Here is a 25849-nt window from a genome sequence, read left to right as displayed (position 1 = left end):
ATGAAAGTCTGGCACCAATTCACTTGATAGCATAAAACTTCAGATATACTCGGAACTGCGCAATGTTAGTCAAATCGCAAATGTCCGTTGTCATTAAAATTGAGACATTTAGTGCATTGAAATATATTTATATCACCAGAAGTAATATTTAACGACTCTAAATCTTTACATAATTCAGGAATTTCTCCTAATAAATTGGTGTTTGTTTTGTAGATAACTGACCGTTAGACAGACGAAATGGAAAACGGCATACAAATATGGCAAACACTGCGCAAACTCAAATATGGAACTTTAGAATGGTGTACTCCTTTGATCCAGCTCGTAAGGCCTAGTGCTCCTCGTCCATAGACATAACATTTATCGCTTTTTTGTATAACATTCATATAACATTTTCTCGTGTTGAATTCTTCAACATGTCTTTTTTTTCAAATTTGCAAAATAATATATATCAACATGAAAGTGATGGCAAGAAGACAGGAAGTCTGGAACAGAACATGCCAGAGGCAGCCGGTAAACTCCGCCACAATACGGATGACAAACTCCACCACAACACGGATGACAAACTCCACCACAACACGGATGACAAACTCCGCCACAATACGGATGACAAACTCCGCCACAATACGGATGGCAAACTCCACCACAATACGGATGACAAACTCCACCACTTTACGGATGACAAACTCCGCCACAATACGGACGGGCCAAATGTTAAACACCCGAGAAGTGGAGAGGGAGAGGTGGGTGGTCAATTTCTGTATATTATCACTCATAAAAGAACACAGATAAGGTTATAATGAATATGACTTTTGATGGATTAGGATATTTGTGATTTCAAACCTGTTAGGATGATTTACATTTAGATATGTATCATTTACTAGTAACCCTTTGGAATGAGAAAGAAATAGCGAAATGTTATGTTTAGGTGGCAACTAAACAGCTTAGTTTTGAAGAAAATTTGATATTTCTAGATGTATCTTTGATATAAACTATTCGAAGTTACTATTCGCAAGCGTTTGTGTTCTTATGTTTCCTGGTTGTTGTGGTTGAAAACAAGAGTTGTATAATACAATAAGGAAGCCTTGAAGCTTCAATACCTTGATTAAATCCAATTTATAAAGTCTGTGTATCAAAAAGGTCCAAATTCGTACATGATCCTTTATATTTTATTATCATTTTGTTTCTGTATTTGTGAATGCAAATTATAAAATTTTATCTGATTCTGTTACTCTCCATCAAAGCAGGGAAATGATCTGATTATGTTTATGTCTTGTGCATTTTGCATTGCAGCACGGAAATGACCAGTTTGTTCAGTTCCCCAGTTTAAACATACCAGAAAATCAAGTTCGTGACGAGAAGGGAGAAAACAAAGTTAAAAACAAACCGACTGAAATTCTTCTTAATCCAGGTATGCTAATGTTAATAGGAATAGCTAACTTGCCATATTTCTTTTTAATCCGGCTCAATGTTTTACCTAAAAACTGCAATCGTAGTGTAGTGTAGGAAAGTATGATACTGTACGGTAGTAAAGAAATGCATGTAATAGGTAGTTTTACCATCTAGGATGGTTTTATCTACCAAACTGTCCTTAAGCTATAAAAATGTAACTATCATCCATGGTTTTACCTATACAATATTACTATTTTCATTTTAACTTTGAAGTCTACTCTTAACATCTTGTATTTGTGACTCGTGTTAACAAAATGTCGATAGCATTGTTAAACATTGTAAATTGACGGTCGTATATTTTTTGTATGGAATTTTAAACTACAATTGTAGATGTACGTCCTGTTATTCAAAGTGTCAGGTTTTTGAAGGATGATGAAAACCTTGTAAATTGCCTTCTTCGATGATATAATGATACGCTTAATATCAGTCCTATTTATAGCCTAACCGACTAAGATTGTTTTACCTATATGTATATACTATATAGACTGTCTCACTAAGATTGTTTTACCTTTAGGTATATACTCACTAAGATTGGTCTACCTTTAGGTATATACTTACCCACTAAGATTGTTCTAACTATATGTATATACTTACTCACTAAGATTGTTTTTCTTATAGGTATATATATTCCTACCCACTAAAATTGTTCTAACTATATGTACCGGTATGTTGTTTTCCGCTTAGATTGTTCAATTTTTATGGACATATCCACTAAGATGACTTTATGTTTGTTCTAGAAGGCGCCTTGACTCAGGATGAAGTAAAAGAGACGCACGATTTGAGTAGAAAAGCCTTTGGAGGACATGATCCAAACAGTATGATAAAAGTTGGAGCTTTTAGGGAAATGGAAACACAGGGTGGGTAGTTTTTATAAGTTTCTGAGTAATTTTATGTAGTATAGTATAAGATCAAATATTTACGATCAATAAAGGCCATTGGCTATTTCTATCTTGCAACATATAAGATGGCTCTACCTATATCACTACCAGCTAACATGGTTGTGTCTACCTACATATATATCAACTTATAATTAATTTTGATTTTATTCTAGCAACCGCCATGTCGGGTGATCAAGAGAAAAACAGTAACGGAATCCAGACAGAAGCATATGGAGGACATGATCCAAACAGCGTGATAAGAATTGGGGCTTGCAGAGGAATGGTCACAACGTCACAGGGTGAGTGAAAATGTTGGAAATACATGCCGTCAGCACATCACAGTTCGACTATCACTCATCTTTTTTAAGAAGCTGGACAGAATTGTTCAGGTTTAAATGTTAAAGTGTACAGAAGCTGAATTTTTTTTTAATGAACAAATCCAATTTGCAATCCTTTAACAATTGTAGTTCACAAGATGTATCGCAAAATATTGTTCTTTTAATATCATGGCGATCATTTTTTAATAATGTTAAATTTAGATGTATTTGGTGGAGTTTGGTATCATACAGTGTCGTAAGCCTTAACAGGGAGTGTGGTAATAATTATTTAATGCAATGTATTGTAAAGCACTATCGCCGAAAGGCTAATATACAAAAATGTAGACAAAAGCTCAAAAGCTCAACAAAAAAAAAAAAAAAATTATTGCATGTACAGGAAATCGGCTTTATTCTTGATATCAAAGAGTCCATAGTATAAATGTTACATTAATGATTAACAAATTCCTATTGAACATAAATTGGATTAATATTTAAGTGCTTTTAGTATAAATGTTGTAGTAATATTTTCAAAACACATTTCTTTGGAACAGAAATTTTGAATTCAATGAAGAAAGAAAACCAAGAAATGAAGGACCAACTGAAGTGTAAGGTGTGTCGAGCTAAACACGCTGATATCGCATTTATACCCTGCGGCCATCTTGTTTGTTGTTCTGATTGTAGTCAGAACACCGTGCAGTGTATGTTGTGCAAAGGAAAAATCGAAACACGTGTTCCTATCACAGATGACGAACAGTAAGGTACCGTACGGAAATAACATTGATTAGAGGAAATGACATAAATGGTCAAAACACGAAAATGATCAGAGGACTCACATTCTGGTCATTTGGTTTTCTGTGCTAGGTGTATCTGAAGCATATAATCTCAATATTTGTTCAGGAACTTTGATAAAACACATGATCTCTGCTTTAAATATTCCATTCAAAACATAAGAAAAAAGTATAAATTGCGTAAATGAGAAATCGGAAATATGGACGCATTCATTTAAAAAAAAAATAGTCGCTTATAGAAGTGTAAGATTTTCTAAAATATAGATATTGATTACACCACAACTGACTGATACTAAGGTAAGCATGGCAGTTGTAAATCGTAAGTATCGGCGTTTTCTTGAAAAATAAACCGCCTTCATAAACACGAAATATCACTTTTGCATTCTAAAAGTGATTGATTTATGTAAAAGTAAGTGGTGTAAACGTTGTTAGTCCATTTATCTCGCCCCGCAACATGTCATTTGATGGTTATCGATATAGTAGACAATCAAATATATGTAAAAAAAATTCCTTCTTGGAAATTCCTTTTTCCATTATTGTGTTGAATATAATATCGTCATGTAGGATGGACTGCGTTAAAGACTATTTAACAGTATGATGAAACTGAGATTGTAACAGTTTTGGAAAATGATAATATTCATGTTCAAATACAGGAGGGAAAGCCAGTAAGAAAGGTTACAGATATACTACTATATGGTGGAGAGTTCCGAGAGTTAACCAAATGCTTATCCAATCTAACCTTACTCAAATCTAATCACAATGAAGTTACATATAATGTGGATTATAACAAGGTCTAAAAATTATATATTTGTTTCTGATTTTTAATTACAGTATGTTGTTCTGGCGAAAACATGTGTGTTTATATATTATCTTTACTTCTAACACAGGTAATATCAAGAAATAAATTATTGCACGTGTCCTTACACATTGAAATGGTGGTAACAGACAGTGGCATACGCCTGATCGTAACTTGTCCTTGTCGAAATCAGTAAAATAATTACATGTTCTTCAGATATTGACGCCTGGAGGTGTTATCGTGTAATAATAAATTCTTTAGACAAAGGAACATGGTAGAATTGGTCCATGTTTGATTGGTCGAGATTCTCCCTAAATATAGGCAGGAGTTTGATAAATACTAACCCCACTTAGAGGAGGAGATGCTATTGGTTGCAAAGAAAGAGAAAGAAAGCTTTTGAATGATATATAAAAAAAATTAAAAATAAAATTCATATCAGCTGAACAAAACTGTAGTTCTGTTTTTACTGAATCCTTTTGATGTATAACAAATTTAAAACACGGCTGTCAAGTGACATATTTTTGTCATAACATTTGATATATGGTTTCAGAAACGTACGTGATAGAGAAATATGATGGATTATTGTCGTTCTATATAGACAACAAATATCTGTATTCCCGGGAGATGTTCAAGTTCAGCACCTGCCAAAGCCTAGTACAAAGCATTAGAACTTTGAAACTAAGGACTTCTTTGTACCCACCACAATGTACAATGTATGAGGCTAGTTATTTACTAAGGACACGGTATGCTTATATGGAAATCGGGTATATAAATCTTCATTACATGGGTAAAACACATGTAACTCCGAGATCATTTAAAAGTCTTGGACACTCAGTCACTCACAGGTCTAGGTACTCACGATGTGCATTTCCTCGTCCTCTCCTATCTCCACGAACCCTTGGCAGATACAGTCGTCAGTTATGGCTCTAGCAGAGATTCGAAATTATCATCCTTTACGCATGAAGTTTTCGATCAATCAAAACGAGCGTTACCGTTGTACTTTATCGGTGATGTTTACAAACTCACATGGGGGCTTGTGTCACTTTGATGAGCTATGTGATCAATAACTCGTACCAATTGATCAAACACTGTGGATCTTTCCAAACTAATGTACTTCTCTGTATTTAGGTAAAATACCATGACATAGTCAACAAGGTAGCTCTGTACTGGGCGCCGCAATTTTTGTTCACTGCGAAACCAAGCCTGAATGTTAAGCGTAATTTGATTGGCTGCCCTGGGATCTAGGGCGCGGCGGTTTAAACACGACTATATCAGCCAAATGTTCGTGGAATGTAACGTTATCAGAGACCTTGGCTAGCAAAGATGGTCCCTCATATAACTGAAACTGTTGTTTGGGCCATTGAACCCCTAAAAATTCCCAATGTCTTTTCATTGGCTCATAGATTTGTTTGGAAGAATGTGCACTTTTATAGGCTCGATCTTCAAAGAAAAAGGCCGACTCTTTAAATCCACAAATGTGGTAGAAGGGAAGCAGGTGTGACGAGGAGGTTTTAATGATGAATCATCATCGTAAGATATTATTAATTGTTTATATCACGAGTTATGTAAATCATAGGCATTCTCATAGGGTTACGTTACCTAAGGATCATTTAAATAGCAAATCAAGTTATATTTCACAATCCTACGAATCTCTACTACGGGTAATTTTAATATGTATCATGGCTAACCATGGGCCTTGTTGCTGACATTTAATCTACTAAGCTGTTTGTTAATTTCAGCAAAACTTGCGAAATATGCATGTTTCAGTGGGACATAGTAAGCTTATTTGTATCACATGTATTGCACAAATAACAATGTCCCTTTGGCCAGAAGTGTCTAATGCACACAATAAGAGCATTGTTTGACCAGACTTTACTTTTACACTGTTTCTGTTTTAACAATGAAATGCAAGTAACGATGTGAATGAATATCACTCAAATATGGCATATGAGAAGGCATTTCAAACATCAAAAATGCAATGAACTCTTATTAAACACTATAAAGAACTCTGAACAGAACATCACAAGGAAACTACTTTAGGAAAAATTATTCAACCACTGAGTTTGATGTAAAGATGCTGCTGAAAAAACCCCGACGCTCCACATTTTAACATTTTGTAAGATGTCTGAAAGGTATGATATAGAAGTATCTTTTTTATTGTTTTAAATCCCCACTTTATGCAGTATTTGTGTAAGGTTATTCACCGACCGTCAAAACAACAGAGCATAACAGCTTGGCTGTTTTAAAGGTATGATTATTTGTGTGACCTAGAATGTTTCCATGCTACGACTGACTTACCACTCACTATCTCTATAGAAACAACTGTTAGCAAAATATTGGTGATATTAAGACTACTTGTCAAAACAAACATTTTTGTATATCATATTACTAGTTGTATGCAAATTTGTAGTAATTTCTTCGTGTTTAAATTTAACGTTATTCTCATATATAGATGGCACTTAACCAATTTGAATAGAAAGTGTGTAAATAACTAAGATACAGAATTTTATCATTTGTGCCAGTTGTAACTGTCAGTTAACAAAAAAGAATAGTCTACTGTACCATGAGCTCCAAGTTATCACATATACTACCTATCTTTGTTAATACACCTGCAATGCCTGGTCGACAAATAGGACAAAGTTGAAAGTTCACTTAGTTATTCTTGGAAGCCATATTCCGGATACGCCTCCTAAAATTACAAACACCCGTCAACCTGCTCCCAGGTTTGGTCAAGCGAATTCCTGCTATGTATCTGCCACAATTTTAGGTACAGCTCATCTATTGGCTTAAATGATCTAAAATGGAGAAATAAGGTAGCAACCCGGATGCTGTAAAAGGTATGTATATAGGACTGCAATGCAATGCATCTAACATTGTGTGTCTGTCAATAATTGAAACTCACTTTACATGTATATCTAACATTGTGTGTCTGTCAATCATTGAAACTCACTTTACATGTATATCTAACATTGTGTGTCTGTCAATAATTGAAACTCACTATACATGTATATCTAACATTGTGTGTCTGTCAATACTTGTCACTCACTTTACATGTATATCTAACATTGTGTATATGTGAATCCTTGAATCTCACTATACATGTATATCTAACATTGTGTGTCTGTCAATCCTACAAACTCACTTTATATGTATATCTAACATTGTGTGTCTGTCAATCATTGAAACTCACTATACATGTATATCTAACATTGTTTGTCTGTCAATCCTACAAACTCACTTTACATGTATATCTAACATTGTGTGTCTGTCAATCCTTGTAACTCACTTTACATGTATATCTAACATTGTGTGTCTGTCAATCCTACAAACTCACTTTACATGTATCATTGAAAGTCACTTTACATGTATATCTAACATTGTGTGTCTGTCAATCCTACAAACTCACTTTACATGTATATCTAACATTGTGTGTCTGTCAATCCTTGTAACTCACTTTACATGTATATCTAACATTGTGTGTCTGTCAATCCTACAAACTCACTTTACATGTATAATTGAAAGTCACTTTACATGTATATCTAACATTGTGTGTCTGTCAATCCTACAAACTCACTTTACATGTATATCTAACATTGTGTGTCTGTCAATCATTGAAACTCACTATACATGTATATCTAACATTGTTTGTCTGTCAATCCTTATAACTCACTTTACATGTATGTCTAATCACTTCACCGATGTTTTATACATCACCTCACTAATGAGTGCCAGACGCACACGCAGATTTATAAAAAAAAAAGAGTCAACTTGACCTCGGCTTAAACACTTACCGGATACGTTGGTTTCATTACATGCGATAGCCGTGTGTGCTTGCTTCATCCTTGGGAATGGAATGAATGATAGCAATTGTTTATTTCATGTTGGATTATTTTTCGAATATGAAAGCTTATCTTGCTCCATTCAGACAATTTCAAGCAATGCATTTATAACAAAAGGTATTAAGTCAAAATAATTTTATTTCTTCTCTGATAAGATTATGTCGTTTTTGCATTTGGGACCTAAGAATATCCATCTTTAGGTCCCCAGAAATATTTCCAAACATAGCCAATCCAATGTATAGACAAAAGGATTATCAATTCTAATCAACAAAGGAGGAAACCATAATATTACAATGACTTGCTCCACTTTGACTAGGCAATCATTTTGTAGCTATTATTAGTTCTGTATATGATTAGTTCGTCTAGTCGAAGTTCAGAAACACCAAATAAATGAGAAAACCTGAAATTTCATTCAATTTAAGAGATACAATAGTCATCTGTGTCTGAATAAAGAAGTATATTCATGGTACCGGTCTTAAACATTAGAAAGCTTTCTTTATTCTGTTTACCTGTCTGACATTTTAATTCTTATTTCCACCTCTGTAAACAAAATGTCTTCCCAAAATTGACTATACATGTTTTGGCGTGTTTATAAATAGACCGTCAATTTGATGTGTACAAAATTGTGCAGCCAAACATAACGCACGCATACTGCTGCATAAGAGGTTAACAATAGTTTCAGGATAAGATTTTATCTGTAATAAATAAATTACACGCTAGGTTAGCCCTACCCTGGCGAATTCTTTCATGTAAAGATTTTAAGAAGCATAGCTGTACATTGTTTGAGCAATATCGTGTTTAGTGAGCAATACTACCTGTACTTTATTCAACACTATGTATATAATGTTCAATGATACAGGGTATGTGTACTGTAAGTAATTGGGCAGCCTGAAGTTGGCTCCGAGTTCCGAGTTCCGAGTTTCGTTTAAGTAAAACGGAACTAGGAACCAGTTCCGAGTTCCGTTTAAGAAAAACGGAACTAGGAACCAGTTCCGAGTTCCGTTTAAGAAAAACTGAAATACTATGTATTAGCTTTATTGGTTTTGGTCCAGTTCCGAGTTCCATTGAAGAAAAACTGAAATACTATGTATTAGCTTTATTGGTTTTGGTCCAGTTCCGAGTTCCGTTTAAGAAAAACTGAAATACTATGTATTAGCTTGATTGGTTTTGGTCCAGTTCCGAGTTCCGTTTAAGATAACTCGACCAGTTCCGAGTTCCGTTTAAGAAAAACTAGAATACTATGTATTAGCTTTATTAGGTTTTGGTCCCAGTTCCGAGTTCCGTTTAAGAAAAACTGAAATACTATGTATTAACTTGATTGGTTTTGGTCCCAGTTCCGAGTTCCGTTTAAGAAAAACTGAAATACTATGTATAAGCTTTATTGGTTTTGGTCCAGTCCCGAGTTCCGTTTAAGATAAACGGAACAATTATGTATAAGGTTTACGGGTTTTGGTCCCAGTTCCGAGTTCCGTTTAAGATAAGCGTATATGGGTTATATTTTTGTGTTTGACTATGCTGAAAATCTTGAAAAACAAAATAAATACAATTTATTTTTTTAAATGGAGACAATTTGTTAACAAGAATACAAGTTATCGCACGGAAACAAACGTATGAATAAATTTAATATTTTCAGTAGCAGATCATGTGAGCTCTGACTTACAAAACTCAAATGCAATCCCAAGCATCCCCTCCTCGCGGGAACAAAGCAATATGTCTCTCCGAAACTTACGGGGGCGACATAATTAATGGTTATCATTTATTCGATTTATTTATATGAATAATTCCATTATTGATATCATTAATTCAAGGAATAAAGTGATATCAATACGAATTGTTGATGTAATTTATTCATTAAATGATATCATATATTAGAATTCATGATATCGTTAAATCATTTAATGATACCATATATTCGAATTAGTGATATCACAAATTGTAGATTTAATCTAATCAATTAGTCTAATCATTGACAGCGAATAACAAGGAAGGCCTTTGGCAACAGCTCCTTAGAAGTTTCCTGCTACCCCGCGTATTTCTATGTTTCCAGGTGCCAATGAAAGAACTGTTCAATATTATTCAATGAAATTGTATTTTCTTATTTGTGTTGAATAAAACTTCAGTAATACCAATTACAGATTTTTTCCCAGTCGTCATATAGACATTTCACCTCAACAGTAGAAGCCATATTGAAAAACAAAATGGTGTATGAAATATACTTTGCAGTTATTGCTTTGTTTGTGTACTTTAACTTCACACATATAGATACATTAACTACAAATAAAAACTCATATCTCCCTCCATGGACCCACATTTCGCATTATCTAGAAAGCTGCTTTAACAAACTACTTGTAATTTACGAAAGGGTAAAAAGGAATGTACCATGAACGAAAACTGCGTTGTAACATTCTCTCTTGGAGGTTACAACACAACAATTTCTCGTAATTTTACAACACCAGTCGTGTTGTTATCCTTAAACGGAACTCGGAACTGGTTTCTAGTTTCGTTTTTCTTCAACGGAACTGAAAACTAGGACCAAGTCCCTTAAAATTCATACGTGAATGATAAATAACTTTGCACCCATTTGACACATGTAGTTTTTCTTCTTCAGATTCTGGTCTCATATTGAGATAAAGTATATAGAATATTTTCTAAACGGAACTCGGAACTGGTTCCTAGTTCCGTTTAGCTAAAACGGAACTCGGAACTGGTTCCAAGTTCCGTTTTACTTAAACGGAACTCGGAACTGGTTCTTAGTTCCGTTTATCTTAAACGGAACTAGGAACTGGGACCAAAACCAATAAAGCTAATACATAGTATTTCAGTTTTTCTTAAACGGAACTCGGAACTGGGACCAAAACCAATAAAGCTAATACATAGTATTCCAGTTTTTCTTAAACGGAACTCGGAACTGGTTCCGAGTTCCGTTTATCTTAAACGGAACTCGGAACTGGGACCTTAATCAATAAAGCTAATTCATAGTATTTCAGTTTTTTCTTAAACGGAACTCGGAACTGGTTCCCAGTTCCGTTTTACTTAAACGGAACACGGAACTGGTTCCTAGTTCCGTTTACTTAAACGGAACTCGGAACACGGAACTCGGAACCAACTTCAGGCTCCCAAGTAATTGTATGTGTTCTATGAGCAATACTATATGTTCTGCGAGCAATACTATACGTTCTGCGAGCAATACTATACGTTCTGTGAGTAATACTATGTGTTCTAAGAGCAATACTATACGTTCTGTTACTAATACTATGTGTTCTGCGAGCAATACTATGTGTTCTGCGAACAGTACTAAGTGTTCTGTGAATAGTATTACATGTTCCATGAGCAATACTTTGTGTTCTGAGAGTAATGTTATGTGTTCTATGAGCAATACTTTGTGTTTTGTGAGCAATACTATACGTTCTGCGAGTAATGCTATGTGTTCTGTAAATAGTACTACATGTTATATGAGCAATACTACATGTTCTATGAGCAATACTGTGTTCTGACAGTAATGTTATGTGTTCTTATAGTAATGCTATATGCTCTGTGTGCAATGCTATGCGTTCTGTATGCAATACTGTGTGTTCTTTAAGCAATGTTATGTGTATTATGTGCAATACTACATGTATGTCTTATGTGAGCAATACTATGTATTCTGTGAGCAGTGCTATGTGTACGGTGTGCAATGCTATGTGTTCCGTGAGTAATACTATGTGTTTTTTGAGCAATAATATGTGTCTTGTGAGCAATACTTTGTGTTCTGTGTGCAATACTATTACTATATGCTCTATGTGCAATACTATGTGCATCATATAAGGATACGGAGTGGTAGCATATATTTTACGAGTATGACAGAATAACGGTTTCTCTCATATATCGGTATGTTTGATAGAGTTTGTACAAAGCTTTCAGTAATCTTCTGTCGACTCTTACAACGTCGTCAGCGTGTGTAAACATTTATCAGCCGTCATCGTCGGTGTCGGGTTTAAAATGCTGGAATTAACTAAATATATATATATAAACAGTATATTCAGTAGAAACATGTATCGTACCACCAATATTATACAGTTACAATAGGCTGGCCTAGCCTTCCCTGCAGGTTTATCATTTGACATTCGTACCACGATGGCCGATATATCAGCTGTCATCATACCCACCTGTGATAGAGTGTGTGCAGATAATTTCATTTTTCATGACACGTTCAATAGACTTTTGATGATAACTTCTGAAAAGCTCCTAAAGGCAATGGATGTTAAAAGAATGGCCGTTTAAGAGAAGTAACTTTAATATTACAACTGGTAAAACGAGACATAAAGCTAAATCTCGCTTTACGTCGTGCGCTTCTATAGTTCACTTTAATAGTTTCCTTTACAGGCATCGACATATATCAGGTATGGCGGCAAAGTACCCCCAAGAGGATTATGTCGAAGACGGCAAAGAATCAAAGAATCAACCTCAATATGGAGAGTCCCATACTTTAAGGACACCAATTGAGGCAAACTCTATTGTGGTGGACACTAGTGATGCAAAAGAAGATCAAAACATCAAAGCACAAGTTGCCAAAGTGTATTATCGTTCTTGGTCGGAGGGTAGTGATGGTAACAGTAGCAATAGTTCACTGAACGTAGAAAGCTCAAATTTTGCAAAACTGTTTCTTTTGTCAACAAATATTTGCCAGGATGTTATGCGCGAGATTATTCGGAAGAAGAATCCCAAGGGGCCCACAGATGCTGATTTGCATAACATTATTTGTACCAGTGATACATTAAGACAAAGGGTGCAGCGTTATACTAGTGAGGATATGCTTTTATTTCCGAAAGGTGAAGAAACAGTGCGGTACGAACAATTAGATTTCTCTGCAATGTATAAAGTTGCTAGATTTGCGATTCCAAAACAAATCGCACCAAACAAGTCTTGGTCCTCCTCACCAAATTCTGAGTCAAACTGTTTGATGTCATGCATAGAAAAACTTCGTAAATTTCGGAATGATTGCTCACATTCACCAAGAGGATCTATCGTTAAGAGTAATTTCGAATCCAAGGTTAACGAAGTTACAGCAGTGATATTGCAGATCGAAACCCTGATTCATACACCTAATAAATATTCTCAGCGAGTGCGGCGTCTAACAAAGGCATCGTTGTCTCCAAGGGTAAGCGAGCTGGAAGCAAAATCTGTGGATCTTGAGAAACAAATTGATGATCTGAAAGACTCCCTTGCTAAGCAGACAGAAATTACAGGTATGTCTGATTTATTTCGGTTACACCATGATAGTATTAAGATGGTAGTACTTGGATAGGACGGATTATAGTATCATGTCACTGAAGTATTTCTCAGAATGCTTCTTTGATGTTCCCCTCTAACGACATCTTCTGGTATCTTTGTATCTAAGGAAATGCAGACATCTCCTTTTTTGTCCTGCTTGTTAACCATTATATGCATTAGTGGGTATATAACGGACAGTTATTTTTGTATCAATTTCAAAGGAAGGCGACCTATATGATCGCATTTATATGATAATTAAATTTATCCTTTTCCCTTTGAGATAGTATGGATATTGCAGAGATAATTATCAGAAACACTTATACCAAAGAAGACAATGGTTTCAGGTAAGTTGTAAGCTGAAATGTCTGCACTTTCTTAAAGAAGACCGGAAGGCGTAATGCCCATGGAAGTATCTCGGAAACATTCAGAGAACTGTAAATATTGTTTTTTACTGTCAATATGAAAACTTTTCAATTTGCACTCTTAGATTTAACAAAAACTTTCCTCTTAATCAGTGTTTCTATAGTATATATCAAAGAAATGTTCTATATTTTAATGGAAATTAGCCAATACAATTAACAGTAATACTAAATAACATACATTTTTAGTTTGAATGATTCCCCTTTAATGACAGGTTTATTCAACGAATGGAAAACACACCAGCAAGAACTATTAGATGTTCACAGAAAGCTTGAAGAGCTGTATAAAGGTAGCTTTCCTGCTTTAAATGCGTTAGCAGTAGACGGTTGTAAAGACGTTTTTTTTTTCATTTTTCTGGTTAACATTGATAGTGATTAAAAATGCCGTTATGTTTGTAATAATGACAGAAAATGGCTGATAAGTTACATGTAGTCAAACATTGGGAGAAATGCTATTTTATGCAAGATTAAGAATTACACACAAAAAACTGTACTTAAATGGAGACAACTATTACTTTTGTTTTGAATACCAATATACGACATGCTATTAATGTATTTATTAAACAGTATTTACATTACTTCTGATGTAGGATCTAGCCCTGATACCGAGGAGCGGCTTCCATTACTGCAAAGAAATCTGAATGTGGAATCAATCGGTGGTAAATAATAACTTAATTACTTTTAAAAGATTCGAATTATTATTTAAAAGTAACTCATATATGAGAATACCATCTGAACATGTTTGTATTACACAGAAAATTATATTTGAGCTTCATCTTTTAGAGCAAGCTTCATTATATACAAACTAATCATAATATAGTTTATAACGACATCATTTAAAAAAATATTGCAGTGAAATCAACTTTAGTTTAAATTTGTTTCAGACGCGATGAAGGATCAGCTTGCTGCAAGTCTAGCAGAAGAAGAATTCTTTTGTGAAACCAAAGGCACGCGGGCCGCTATGAAACATTTGATTGAAAACAAGATGGTCGTTATAGTGGGGCGAAAAGGTAATGGGAAAGAACGACTTGCCCAACACTTACTATTTTCGTTGATGTCAAAATCAGAATGCCAAACTCATATCTTAGACAGTGTTAATGATATCAGAAAGTGCTTCAAACAAAAAGCACGTGAAACCGAAATTGTGTTATTGCATGATGTACTCATCGACAAAGCCACAAAACGAACAATTATGAAACTAGAAGAAGAAATATTCAAAAAGAGTTCAAATAGATACCTCATTATCACATCTCTTTACACAACACATCTTGCAGGTCTATCGAATCTGGTAAATCTATCAATCAGAGAATTTCAACTGTCACCATCGGAAAAAAGGAAGCATGTTGAGGTCACATCTTGACCGACGTTCAAAAGCAACACATGTCTCTAAATCTTGTTTGTTAGAAAGAGAAATAAATGAAATTCTAGCTATAGAATGTACACTAGAATTTCCTCTAGCATGCGCACTCTTCACGTCAGAAGAAAAGTATTATTCGAAGGGAGTAAATTTTTTTCGCTACCCAATAGATTATTTTCTTGCAGAATTAAGATTTCTTACAAAGAGTGCAGACTACAAACTTTTCTTTGAATTACTACTCAGGCAAGATGGAAGGTCGCCTTTGTCTTTTGTCAATGACAACCATAAATTCTATCAAGCCAATGGGACACAGGGGACAGACTTCGCGAGGCAGATTTAGAACTCAATGACCTTGCCGACTTAGGCGAAGAGCTGTCCCAACAAGGTATTCTTGTTCATAGAATATCTCATACGCAAAAAGGATTCGAATTCAGTAATGATACAGTCGAGCAGGCGGCACAAATTTTGTTACTAGAAACAAATTTCACCCAGGCATTAGACATTCTGAGCTCTGATGCCTTACTCCGCTGTGTCATAACCAATCCTGAAATAGAAGAAAGTTGTCATTTTAAGATGCGTTCTGAAACGATCAAACTCGTTTCGCTAAAAAGGTTCTGAGTGATGTTTTTTCTGGAAAGGTCAGTCATGATATCTGGGACAACAATATAAAAATTTGGCACAGCGAAGATTTTGTTGTCCTTTTTGTTCAAATTCTGCTAAACATGCCCCAGAATGAAGAAAGTCGTCGTAATGTGGTCTCCACAATACTGAAGAAATGCGCAGTGAATCGTTTGCTTTGTTTGTGTAAGGCATTGGTGAAGAGTCCTAGAACGTGTCACATTTTCTCTCGAGATTATGGGAAAACTTCTATCACAAACTTTGCTTGATGCTTGTCAAGTACATGGAAATATTGCAGTTCTGATGGAACTCGTTAATCATGAAGCTGATTTAAGCTTTTGCACGGCATGTGTCAGTGCATCTGAAAAAAAGCACAAGTGTCCACTCGAATGTGCGGCAGAAGCAGGCGACCACGAAACAGTACATTTTCTACTGCAATGCGGTGCAAACGTTCCACACAGCAAATGGAAATTTTGGGATTTCTTAAAAGTAGCCGCTGAATCGCAAGACACTTTTGTGTGTAACGTCCCGTTCATTAAACAACTGTCTAGGTGTTGTAGAAGCAAAGGAACCTATGTAAATACAACAATGGAGGAATTTGTAGAGAGGGGGTTAAAACTGAACCCCAGTATTGATTATGACAGAAAACAATTCTTCTTTGATTGTCTTTTATTAATAGGAATAAACGATAATTTGTACCATGCTTTTAAAACAACAGTACTTCAGACCGAGAAATTGCCAGCAGACGGTCAATGTGAAAACTCTTGCCACAAGGTTCTTGAATCCTTTCTTGACCCTGATTTGGAATTTCGTACGTTGGCCACATTAGCAAATGTGGAATTCGACATGCTTAATGAGAAGAATAAATCTGGAAATACCCCATTGGCAAAAGCTGTTTTACTTGGGAAGAGCCACAAAATCTTGTCACAGATGTTGCTTCTAAATGCAAATACAGATGAAACAGATTCTAATGGAAGAACCGCATTGCATTTGGCCATCATATCATCGCATCCAGACCTATGGGTCCGAAAGTTTGTAAATACACTTGCAGGACCAAATATCTGTTGCAAAGATATTATGGATGTCACCCCTGTCCAGTTATGCATGGGAAAGGGTCGGCATCGAATTACCACTCTTAGACGATTGCTCGAAATACAAAGAAAAGAGAGTGCCCTACCAACATCTCTGGTACACGATTGTATCAATATGTCATTACCAGAAGAAGACATGTTGGAAATTTTGTCAGTTCTTAAAGATATTGGTGTCAACCCCAATACAGGGGACGGTTGTAAGTGTAAGCCTATAGCAAGAGCTGCGAAGCATTCGCACTTCAACATTGTAAACGCTTTGCTCCAATGGAATGCAGAGGTAGATGATATAGACAGTCACGAAAACACGCTATTACACTATTGTTGCTTTGCAGATGCACGAAACGGAGAAAAGATTCTCGATATATATAGCAAGTATCATTCAAAGAATGTTACAACGATCAACAGACAGAACAAAGTCGGGAGAAATGCTATAATGGCCTACTTAGCAGACCCTTCTCTTACTTACAGTAGTAACATAATCTGGCGTTTGCTTAATATGGAACCAGATCTCACAATTCAAGATGCTGAGAAAAACACAGCATTGCATTATTTAATGCAATCTACTTTACCAGATGAAGAAGTTTTAAACTTCACTCAGGTTATGGTCAATGATTTTCGCGTATCGATTTCGATCTGCAACGCACGTTCTTTAAGTCCGCTGATGGCGGCTCTTTCTGCCAAGAAATCACGATACAAGACCGTAAAGTTTATTTTGTCATTGCCAGAACATCAAACTCCTATACTATCATCGGAAATGGGAGTACTCCATCACTGCATTACAAGTTGTATGGCAGATCATGAAGTACATGAAATATCTCAAACGCTGATCCAGCATTGGGGAGTTTCCACAAACAAGCCCGACGTCACTGGTTTGTCGCCATTGCTCGCATCTATCCAGCACTCATCGTCGCGATGCAGGACAATCGCATTGATACTGAAATGCTCTTCAGGAGAACTGTGCACTGGTGTGCTTTCGGAGCTGATTAAGCACAGTAGATTAGACGTAGATGTCGTCCAAGCAATGCACAAGGCAAACATTCCTATTTTCAAAACGGTAGACCAACTTGGCTATTCAATATTCCATTTTCTCATTCAGAATGCCAGCCATTTCCATGCATTTCCTGAGCTTGTGGCTTCTTTCTTGCCTTTTGGACATGACATCAACCATATTGACTCAGAGGGGCTTTCCCCATTATTTCATGCATGCAGAGAAAATTATCCAGAATCAATCGTTTCCTCTCTTTTGTCGAACGGCGCCAGGGGACACATATCAACAAGGAAAGAATCAGCGTTACATATTTGTATCAGATCAAAGCGAAATGATTCCGAAACAATGGATATTGTTTCAGCCATTCTTAGAAGTAAAACTGTTGAAATCAATACTCCTGATTCCTACCACACAACGGCTCTGGCAGAAGCTATTTCCCAGGGAAAGCTGCTCACTGCCAAGACATTATTAGAAAACGGAGCGGATCCTAACATCCCCGACAGAGAAAACAGGACGGTACTACACCACAGTGTAGCAGGTAACTGGTCAGACCAGAAAACTTGTGCATTCCTGCAATTATTTCTACCAGTATGCCAGATTGATAGACACGATGGGGATGATCGTTCTGCTTTGAATATAGCCGCATGCCATGTTTCATTCAGTAGAATCTTTAGTATTCTCAAACTGCTGTCTGCTGGCAGTAGCAATAAGACGGTTGACCGCCTCGGTCGTTCACCGTTGCATAATACTTTGCGGTGTTTGACAGGAAATTTAGCTTGCTGCAAGTTAGAAAGACTGTGTCGCATTGAAATATTTCTCAGTTTCAGCATGAGTCCTATTTGCAAAGATGATGATGGAGAAACAGCAATTGACGCATGTAGTAAAGAAAATATGTTAGACGAAATCAAGCTTTTGAACAGGAAACATAAGGCAATAGGACTCTGCGAAGAGATCATGTCTATGCTACAGTTAGGTGAGGGTAATTCAGACCCTGGATGTCTCACATTTACCGAAGATATCGATAAAACCGTTGTAAACGAGGACATGCATAGAATTCTGAAAGAGGTAGCCTACAATTTACACGAAATAAATATTTCAATACTTTAGATAAAATCTCAAACTCCTAAACTTCCTCGACCTGTCGTCAAAATTATTTTTGCATATCTTGATTACACTTTTAAAAAATCGGCCCTTTGATATCTATATTTATACAATATGATCTTTAAGGCTGACACTTTAATCAAGCTGCATTCTAAATATACTCAGAACATCAAAACATTTTCAGAAAAAGGCAAAAGTCTCTTAAGGTACATGTCCACAGTTCTAACATAAAATCTCCGTTCAGGTTTATTTTACCTGTAAACCCAGGGCTTCTTACGAAAGAAACACAGGTAAAACCATAGCTAAACTCGCAAACACCCTGGTGTTTGTACAAACTATTTCAATGGCAAATAATATTTACTGGAAGTCTGGTCATGAACCTTAAGAAGAGATAAATGGTGTTAAATTCTTTTTTAGTCACATCTATGTTGAATAGTTGTGATTGGAAGATAACCAAAAATAAGGTATCTGATGAGCTAATAAACAATATGTAAGCTTTGTGTAAAAATCTGTTTATAATGAAACAAGTACTAGTATAGCTTATTGTCCATAATTGGCTATGGTATGATGTGACGTGATGAAATTCGGGCTTCTGCTCGATTTCCATGCTGTATATTCGGACATGCGTGCTGGGTGTGACTGCAACTGTTCGTAATGATCGTTGACTTGTCATGAATATCTGTACACGTATAGCTATAGATAGGTAAACTTACAGGTATATTCACCGTGATGCCATTCACGAGTATTTCGGAAGGTAAGGGTCGAGTGAATATGAATGTTACGCAGGAATAATTTAACAAATATTTTCATATGCTTAAATATGTATGTTATCAGCCAATAATGTGAAAAATAACGTCACTGTTTGCAACGTCACTCGACTACATAACAACATATTCAAGCTAATCCTTAATTGATACATTACTGACTGGATGAAATCGCCCAGTTAAATCCTCAATTATTAATTGCTTAGGAAAGCTAAAAGATTCCTTTTGAAGATTGGTACATTGCATATATTTTTAAAAAGCTTTTTGTAAAGGAATTTAATTCTAGCACTGTAATTACAGTGAGTATTGCGTGGTTTATCTGCTAATATTTTCAAGAAAGAATAGAATTATTGAAACTCTTGCCACTGTAATTTACCTTAAGCAATATTATGTGTACATATTTTAATTCTTCATAGCCAATTGCAGAGGAGTACTGTGTTAAAACCCCCATCACAGACAAACAAAGCTAATAAAGACTGCACTGCGTCCTGAAAATTTCGAGAAACGCAAAGATGATCAAAACGGACAATTATACAGGAATGCACATGTCCTTCACGCCTTTATCGGTTTCTACTGCGTTCTTAATACGCTGTACAAATTATTACTGATTCTTTCTGCGTTCTCCAAATTTTCCCTGGACGTTATTGAATGTATTTGCAACAAGTGTGATGGAGGTTTAATGGAATTGTTTGTAGCTGCGTTTTTTCTTTGTATTTTTACTTAAACTGTTGGTTGTACATAATTAACGATACTATTATTTACCTGTGTGTGTTTGAATATACTGTAAATATAGATACCAATTGTAAAATGTTGTTTTTGTTTGATATCATTTTTAATTTACCTTATATATTAAGATATATTGAGTACTGTACAGTGTATAATGTATATTTTATGATTCACTTAACACACATGGAAATACTCGAATTGTAATCGAGTTGAATATTTTAGTTATTACTTAATGTTTATTTTAAATAATACGTTTGTAAGGTACATGGTCTTATACGTGATGTACATGATCCTTGTTACGTAAGGTACATTATCTTTGTTACGTAAGGTGCATGATCTTTTATACGTAAAGTACAACGTACAAGATTTTTTTATACGTGATGTACATGGTCTTTTATACGTAAGGTACATGATCATTTATAAGTAAGGTACATGATTTTTATACGTAAGGTACATGGTCTTTTATACGTAAGGTACATGGTCTTTATTACGTAAGGTACATGGTCTTTATTACGTAAGGTACATGATCTTTGTTACGTAAGGTACATGATCTTTGTTAAGTACGGTACATGATATATGTTACGTAAGGTGCATGGTCTTTTATACGTAAGGTACATGGTCTTTATTAAATTATGTACATAGTCTTTATTACGTAATGTATATTATCTATGTTGCGTAATGTACATGATATTTGTTACGTAATGTACATGGCCTTTGTTAACATAAGATACATGATCTTTTAAACATAAGGTATATGATGTTTTATACGTAATGTACATGATCTTTGTTACGTAATGTATATGATCTTTTTTACGTAAGGTACATGATCTATATTACGTAATGTACGTGATCTATGTAACGTAATGTACATGATCTATGTTACGTAATGTACATGATCTATATTACGTAATGTACATGATCTTTGTAACGTAATGTACGTGATCTATGTTACGTAATGTACATGATCTTTGTTACGTAATGTACATGATCTATGTTACGTAATGTACATGATCTTTGTTACGTAAGGTACATGATCTATGTTACGTAATGTACATGTTCTATGTAACGTAATGTACATGATCTATGTTACGTAATGTACATGATCTGTGTTACGTAATGTACATGATCTTTGTTACGTAATGTACATTATCTATTTTACGTAATGTACATGAGCTTTGTTACGTAATGTACATGATCTTTGTTACGCAATGTACATGATCTTTGTTACGTAATGTACATGATCTTTGTTACGTAATGTACATTATCTATTTTACGTAATATACATGATCTATGTAACGTAATGTACATGATCTATGTTACGTAATGTACATGATCTTTGTTACGTAAGGTACATGATCTTTGTTACGTAATGTACATGATCTATGTAACGTAATGTACATGATCTATGTAACGTAATGTACATGATCTATATTACGTAATATACAGGATCTTTGTTACGTAAGGTACATGATCTATGTTACGCAATATACATGATCTTTGTTACGTAATGTACATGATCTTTGTTACGTAAGGTACATGATCTATGTTACGTAATGTACATGATCTTTGTTACGTAAGGTACATGATCTTTGTTACGTAATGAACATGATCTTTGTTACGTAATGTACATGATCTATATTACGTAATATACAGGATCTTTGTTACGTAATGTACATGATCTTTGTTACGTAAGGTACATGATCTATGTTACGTAATGTACATGATCTTTGTTACGTAAGGTACATGATCTTTGTTACGTAATGAACATGATCTTTGCTACGTAATGTACATGCTCTTTGTTACGTTATGTACATGATCTATATTACGTAATGTACATGATCTATGTTACGTTATGTACATGATCTATGTTACGTAATGTACATGATCTATGTTACGTAATGTATATAATGTACATGATCTTTGTTACGTAATGTACATGATCTATATTACGTAATGTACATGATCTATGTAACGTAATGTACATGATCTTTGTTACGTAATGTACATGATCTTTGTTACGTAATGTACATGATCTAAATTACGTAATGTACATGATCTATGTTACGTAATGTACATGATCTATATTACGGAATGAACATGATCTATGTTACGTAATGTACATGATCTTTGTTACGTAAGGTACATGTTATTTGTTACGTAAGGTACATGATCTATGTTACGTAATGTACACGATCTTTCTTACGTAATGAACATGATATATGTTACGTAATGTACATGATCTTTGTAACGTCATGTATGTTGTCTATGCAACGTAATATACAGGATCTTTGTTACGTAATGTACATGGTATTTGTTACGTAATGTACATGGTATTCGTTACGTAAGGTACATGATCTTTGTTATGTAATGTACATGATCTATGTTACGTAATGTACATGGTCTTTGTTAAATAATGTACATGACCTATGTTACGTAATGTACATGATCTATGTTACGTAATGTACACGATCTATGTTAAATAATGTACATGATCTATGTTACGTAAGGTACATGATCTTTGTTAAGTAAGGTACATGATCTTTGTTACGTAATGTACACGATCTTTCTTACGTAATGAACATGATCTATGTTACGTCATGTATGTTGTCTATGTTACGTAATATACAGGATCTTTGTTATGTAATGTACATGGTATTTGTTACGTAATAGAATGTTTTTTTGTTACGTAAGGTACATGATCTATGTTACGTAATGTACATGATCTTTGCTATGTAATGTACATGGTATTTGTTACGTAATAGAATTTCTTTTTTGTTACGTAAGGTACATGATCTTTGTTACGTAATGTACATGATCTTTCTTACGTAAGGTACATGATCTTTGCTATGTAATGTACATGGTATTTGTTACGTAATATAATGATTTTTGCTACGTTATGTACATTGTTGTTTTTTCTTTCTAGAATGTCCCCTTTTTTCTATTGTTTAGAAATATATTATCAGCACATAACGTAAACTTTACATCGACTTTTGTAACGTCACATTTTACTGGCTGGTATAGCGGCGTAAGGAAGTGTGAGAGAAAAGATTCTCTTACCCTGGATAGGGATTTTCTTATCTCACCCTAGGGAAAAGACAAGCTATACGTGCTCTTTGGACGTGCTCTTGTTCTCGATTGTCAAGTTCCCAAACACTCGATCTCACCCCAAAAGGGGTAAAAGATTATATTAGTCCTTCACTAAAAGTGTATTTCCACCGTGATTATAAACATTGCATTAGATTATAAGAATTAACGGAAATACATGTCTTGTGTTATAGAGTGTACCTTTATAATAACCAACTTTATTGTTAATGTAGAGTACTATCTGTTTTTGTCTCATGGATTGTACCCTTATCATAACCAACTTTATGTTAATGTAGAGTACTATCTGTTTTTTGTGTTATAGAGTGTACCCGTATCATAACCAACTTTATTGTTAATGTAGAGTACTATCTGTTTTTGTCTCATGGATTGTACCCTTATCATAACCAACTTTATTGTTAATGTAGAGTACTATCTGTTTTTTGTGTTATAGAGTGTACCCGTATCATAACCAACTTTGTGGTTAATGTAGAGTACTATCTATTTTTTGTGTCATGGAGTGTACCCTTATCATAACCAAAGTCGTGGTTAATTTAGTGTACACTCCGTTTTGTTTGTTTATTTATGTTTGTAGTTTTTTTTTTGTGTAACAAAAATGAATTCAAGTAACTCGTTAAATAACGATATGAGGAATAATCCATTAATAGCTATGAGTAACTTACCAACAACCTTATCAATTGTGATTTTTATTTTACAAATATATACCATATGACAAGATATCAGGCTAAGCTTATATCAAACTTCTCCGTGTATAAATAGATGATTTAAAAATGAAACAAATAGAACAAATTGAAGCAGATAAATAAGAACATATGATATAGACTGGTCAATATAGAGATGTCATATTTGTACTGATAATATGTTACTAGTTAAAGGGAGATAATAACTTAATTTAAGTTTACAGTATGCATATCCTAAAATAAATATCATTACATATAAATGATAACATTGCAAAGATACATGTACATTACATGTAGCTGTTGGAATGGTATCAAGTCTTCAATCCATCAACACAAGGACTTCTAGTATCTCCGCTAGCCTTCCACCCAGTTGTGCTAGATTCAGTCCGGATGCCCACCAATCAACCAAAGATTTCATAAATATCATAGTGAACATTAACAATGAAAATTTAGAGTAAAGTGCTGCGGATGTTATCATATAAATAACATTAAAATAATAGTGATATGAGGTTCCTCTCCTCTTTTACATGTACATAATGGTGAATCCATCAGATGGTCTTGATGTCTGTCAAAATTTGAATTGCTTGTATTGTCGCGAAATTGATATAGTATGATATTATCTTTCCTTCTTCCATTGTTTTTAAATATATCTGTAGTTCAGAATTCGAAGTATACTTCTAATCGAGGTTGAAAGGAGAAATACCTTTATTTTTAATATACTATATGGTGCGTGTAGGATTTCAGAGTCAAAAGAATCAAATTCACACAGCATTGTAGGGAAAAAACGGTAAGATATGTTTCTAGCCTACATAAAGGCATCTTCGCTAGCCAAGGCTTCTGATTACGTTACACTACACGAACCCTTGGCGGATATAGGCGTCAGTTCTGGCCCTCTAGCGGAGATTCGAAATTACAACCCTTCACGCATGAAATTTTCGACCAATCAAAACGAGCGTTACCGATTTACTTCATCTGTGATGTTAACAAACACACATGGAGGCTTGTGTCATTTCGATGAGATATGTGATCAATGACTTAAATAGATTTATCAAACACTGCGAATGTTCCCCTAAAGATTGCATGTCTCTGTATATAGGTAAAATGCCATGACATAGTCGACATTGTAGCTCTGTACTGGATGCCGCAATTTTTGTTTACTGCGAAACCAAGCCCGAGTGTAAAACGCGATTTGATTGGATGCCCTGGGATTCCAGGGCGAGACGGTTTGAACACGACTATATCCGCCAAGGGTTCGTGTAGTGTAACGTAATCAGAAGCCTTGGCTAGCGAAGATGACATAAAGGGGGATTGAAAAATCGTTGTCGATATATAGGGTTTTCTGTATCATAAATAAATTGATTGACATTATCACTGAGATATTGAGGTGTAGTATTATGTAATATTTGGTACATTAATGTAAGTTTGTTTTGAACGACAGTTTTCAAGAGTTTCCCATCCTAGTTCTTTGTAAAGTATAATGTGGAATGTTCTTTACCATGGCTTATAAGTAATCTTATGATTATAGTTTTGGGCGTTACAGTTTTTAAGATTAAATAAGATGTAGTTTCAGTAAGAATTTCATTAAATTCAGTAACATCTTTATTTTCGGATATATCGGGCCAATCAATGTTATCAATATCATTGTTTATACTATCGCTACTGAAGATAAATAATTTTCATTCAGTA

The 25849-nt window shown here is 34.8% G+C and overlaps 2 protein-coding genes across 4 annotated transcripts; both read left to right on the top strand.

The window, feature by feature from the left end:
- Positions 1 to 200: 200 nt before the first annotated feature.
- LOC117327674 (baculoviral IAP repeat-containing protein 8-like) lies at positions 201 to 4677 on the top strand. 2 transcript variants are annotated; one of them, XM_033884755.1, is made up of 5 exons: positions 201 to 740; positions 1291 to 1408; positions 2190 to 2306; positions 2501 to 2626; positions 3196 to 4677. In XM_033884755.1, exons 1-5 carry the CDS (start codon positions 414 to 416, stop codon positions 3399 to 3401), a joined length of 894 nt encoding a protein of 297 aa, XP_033740646.1. In that variant the 5' UTR covers positions 201 to 413; the 3' UTR covers positions 3402 to 4677. The 2 variants fall into 2 exon arrangements, with proteins under 2 accessions (XP_033740646.1, XP_033740645.1); XM_033884754.1 differs by having other exon boundaries at positions 203 to 740; positions 2187 to 2306.
- A 7763-nt stretch (positions 4678 to 12440) lies between these two features.
- LOC117327673 (serine/threonine-protein phosphatase 6 regulatory ankyrin repeat subunit B-like) lies at positions 12441 to 24978 on the top strand. 2 transcript variants are annotated; one of them, XM_033884752.1, is made up of 4 exons: positions 12441 to 13292; positions 13952 to 14026; positions 14327 to 14395; positions 14621 to 24978. In XM_033884752.1, exon 4 carries the CDS (start codon positions 15949 to 15951, stop codon positions 18895 to 18897), a length of 2949 nt encoding a protein of 982 aa, XP_033740643.1. In that variant the 5' UTR covers positions 12441 to 13292; positions 13952 to 14026; positions 14327 to 14395; positions 14621 to 15948; the 3' UTR covers positions 18898 to 24978. The 2 variants fall into 2 exon arrangements, with proteins under 2 accessions (XP_033740643.1, XP_033740644.1); XM_033884753.1 differs by having other exon boundaries at positions 14621 to 15946.
- Positions 24979 to 25849: the final 871 nt, after the last annotated feature.

Source organism: Pecten maximus, chromosome 5 (assembly GCF_902652985.1).
Source record: "Pecten maximus chromosome 5, xPecMax1.1, whole genome shotgun sequence".
Classification (NCBI taxonomy): Eukaryota; Metazoa; Mollusca; class Bivalvia; order Pectinida; family Pectinidae; genus Pecten; species Pecten maximus.
Note: the sequence above shows the minus strand (reverse complement) of the source record. Positions and strands in the feature narration are given on the sequence as shown.

Coding starts and splice junctions, on each gene's coding strand:
- LOC117327674 (XM_033884754.1), top strand. CDS start 414: ATGTCTTTTTTTTCAAATTTGCAAAATAATATATATCAACATGAAAGT. Junction 2,307..2,500: donor TAGGGAAATGGAAACACAGG/GTGGGTAGTTTT, acceptor ATTTTATTCTAG/CAACCGCCATGTCGGGTGAT. Junction 2,627..3,195: donor AATGGTCACAACGTCACAGG/GTGAGTGAAAAT, acceptor TCTTTGGAACAG/AAATTTTGAATTCAATGAAG.
- LOC117327673 (XM_033884752.1), top strand. CDS start 15,949: ATGGGAAAACTTCTATCACAAACTTTGCTTGATGCTTGTCAAGTACAT.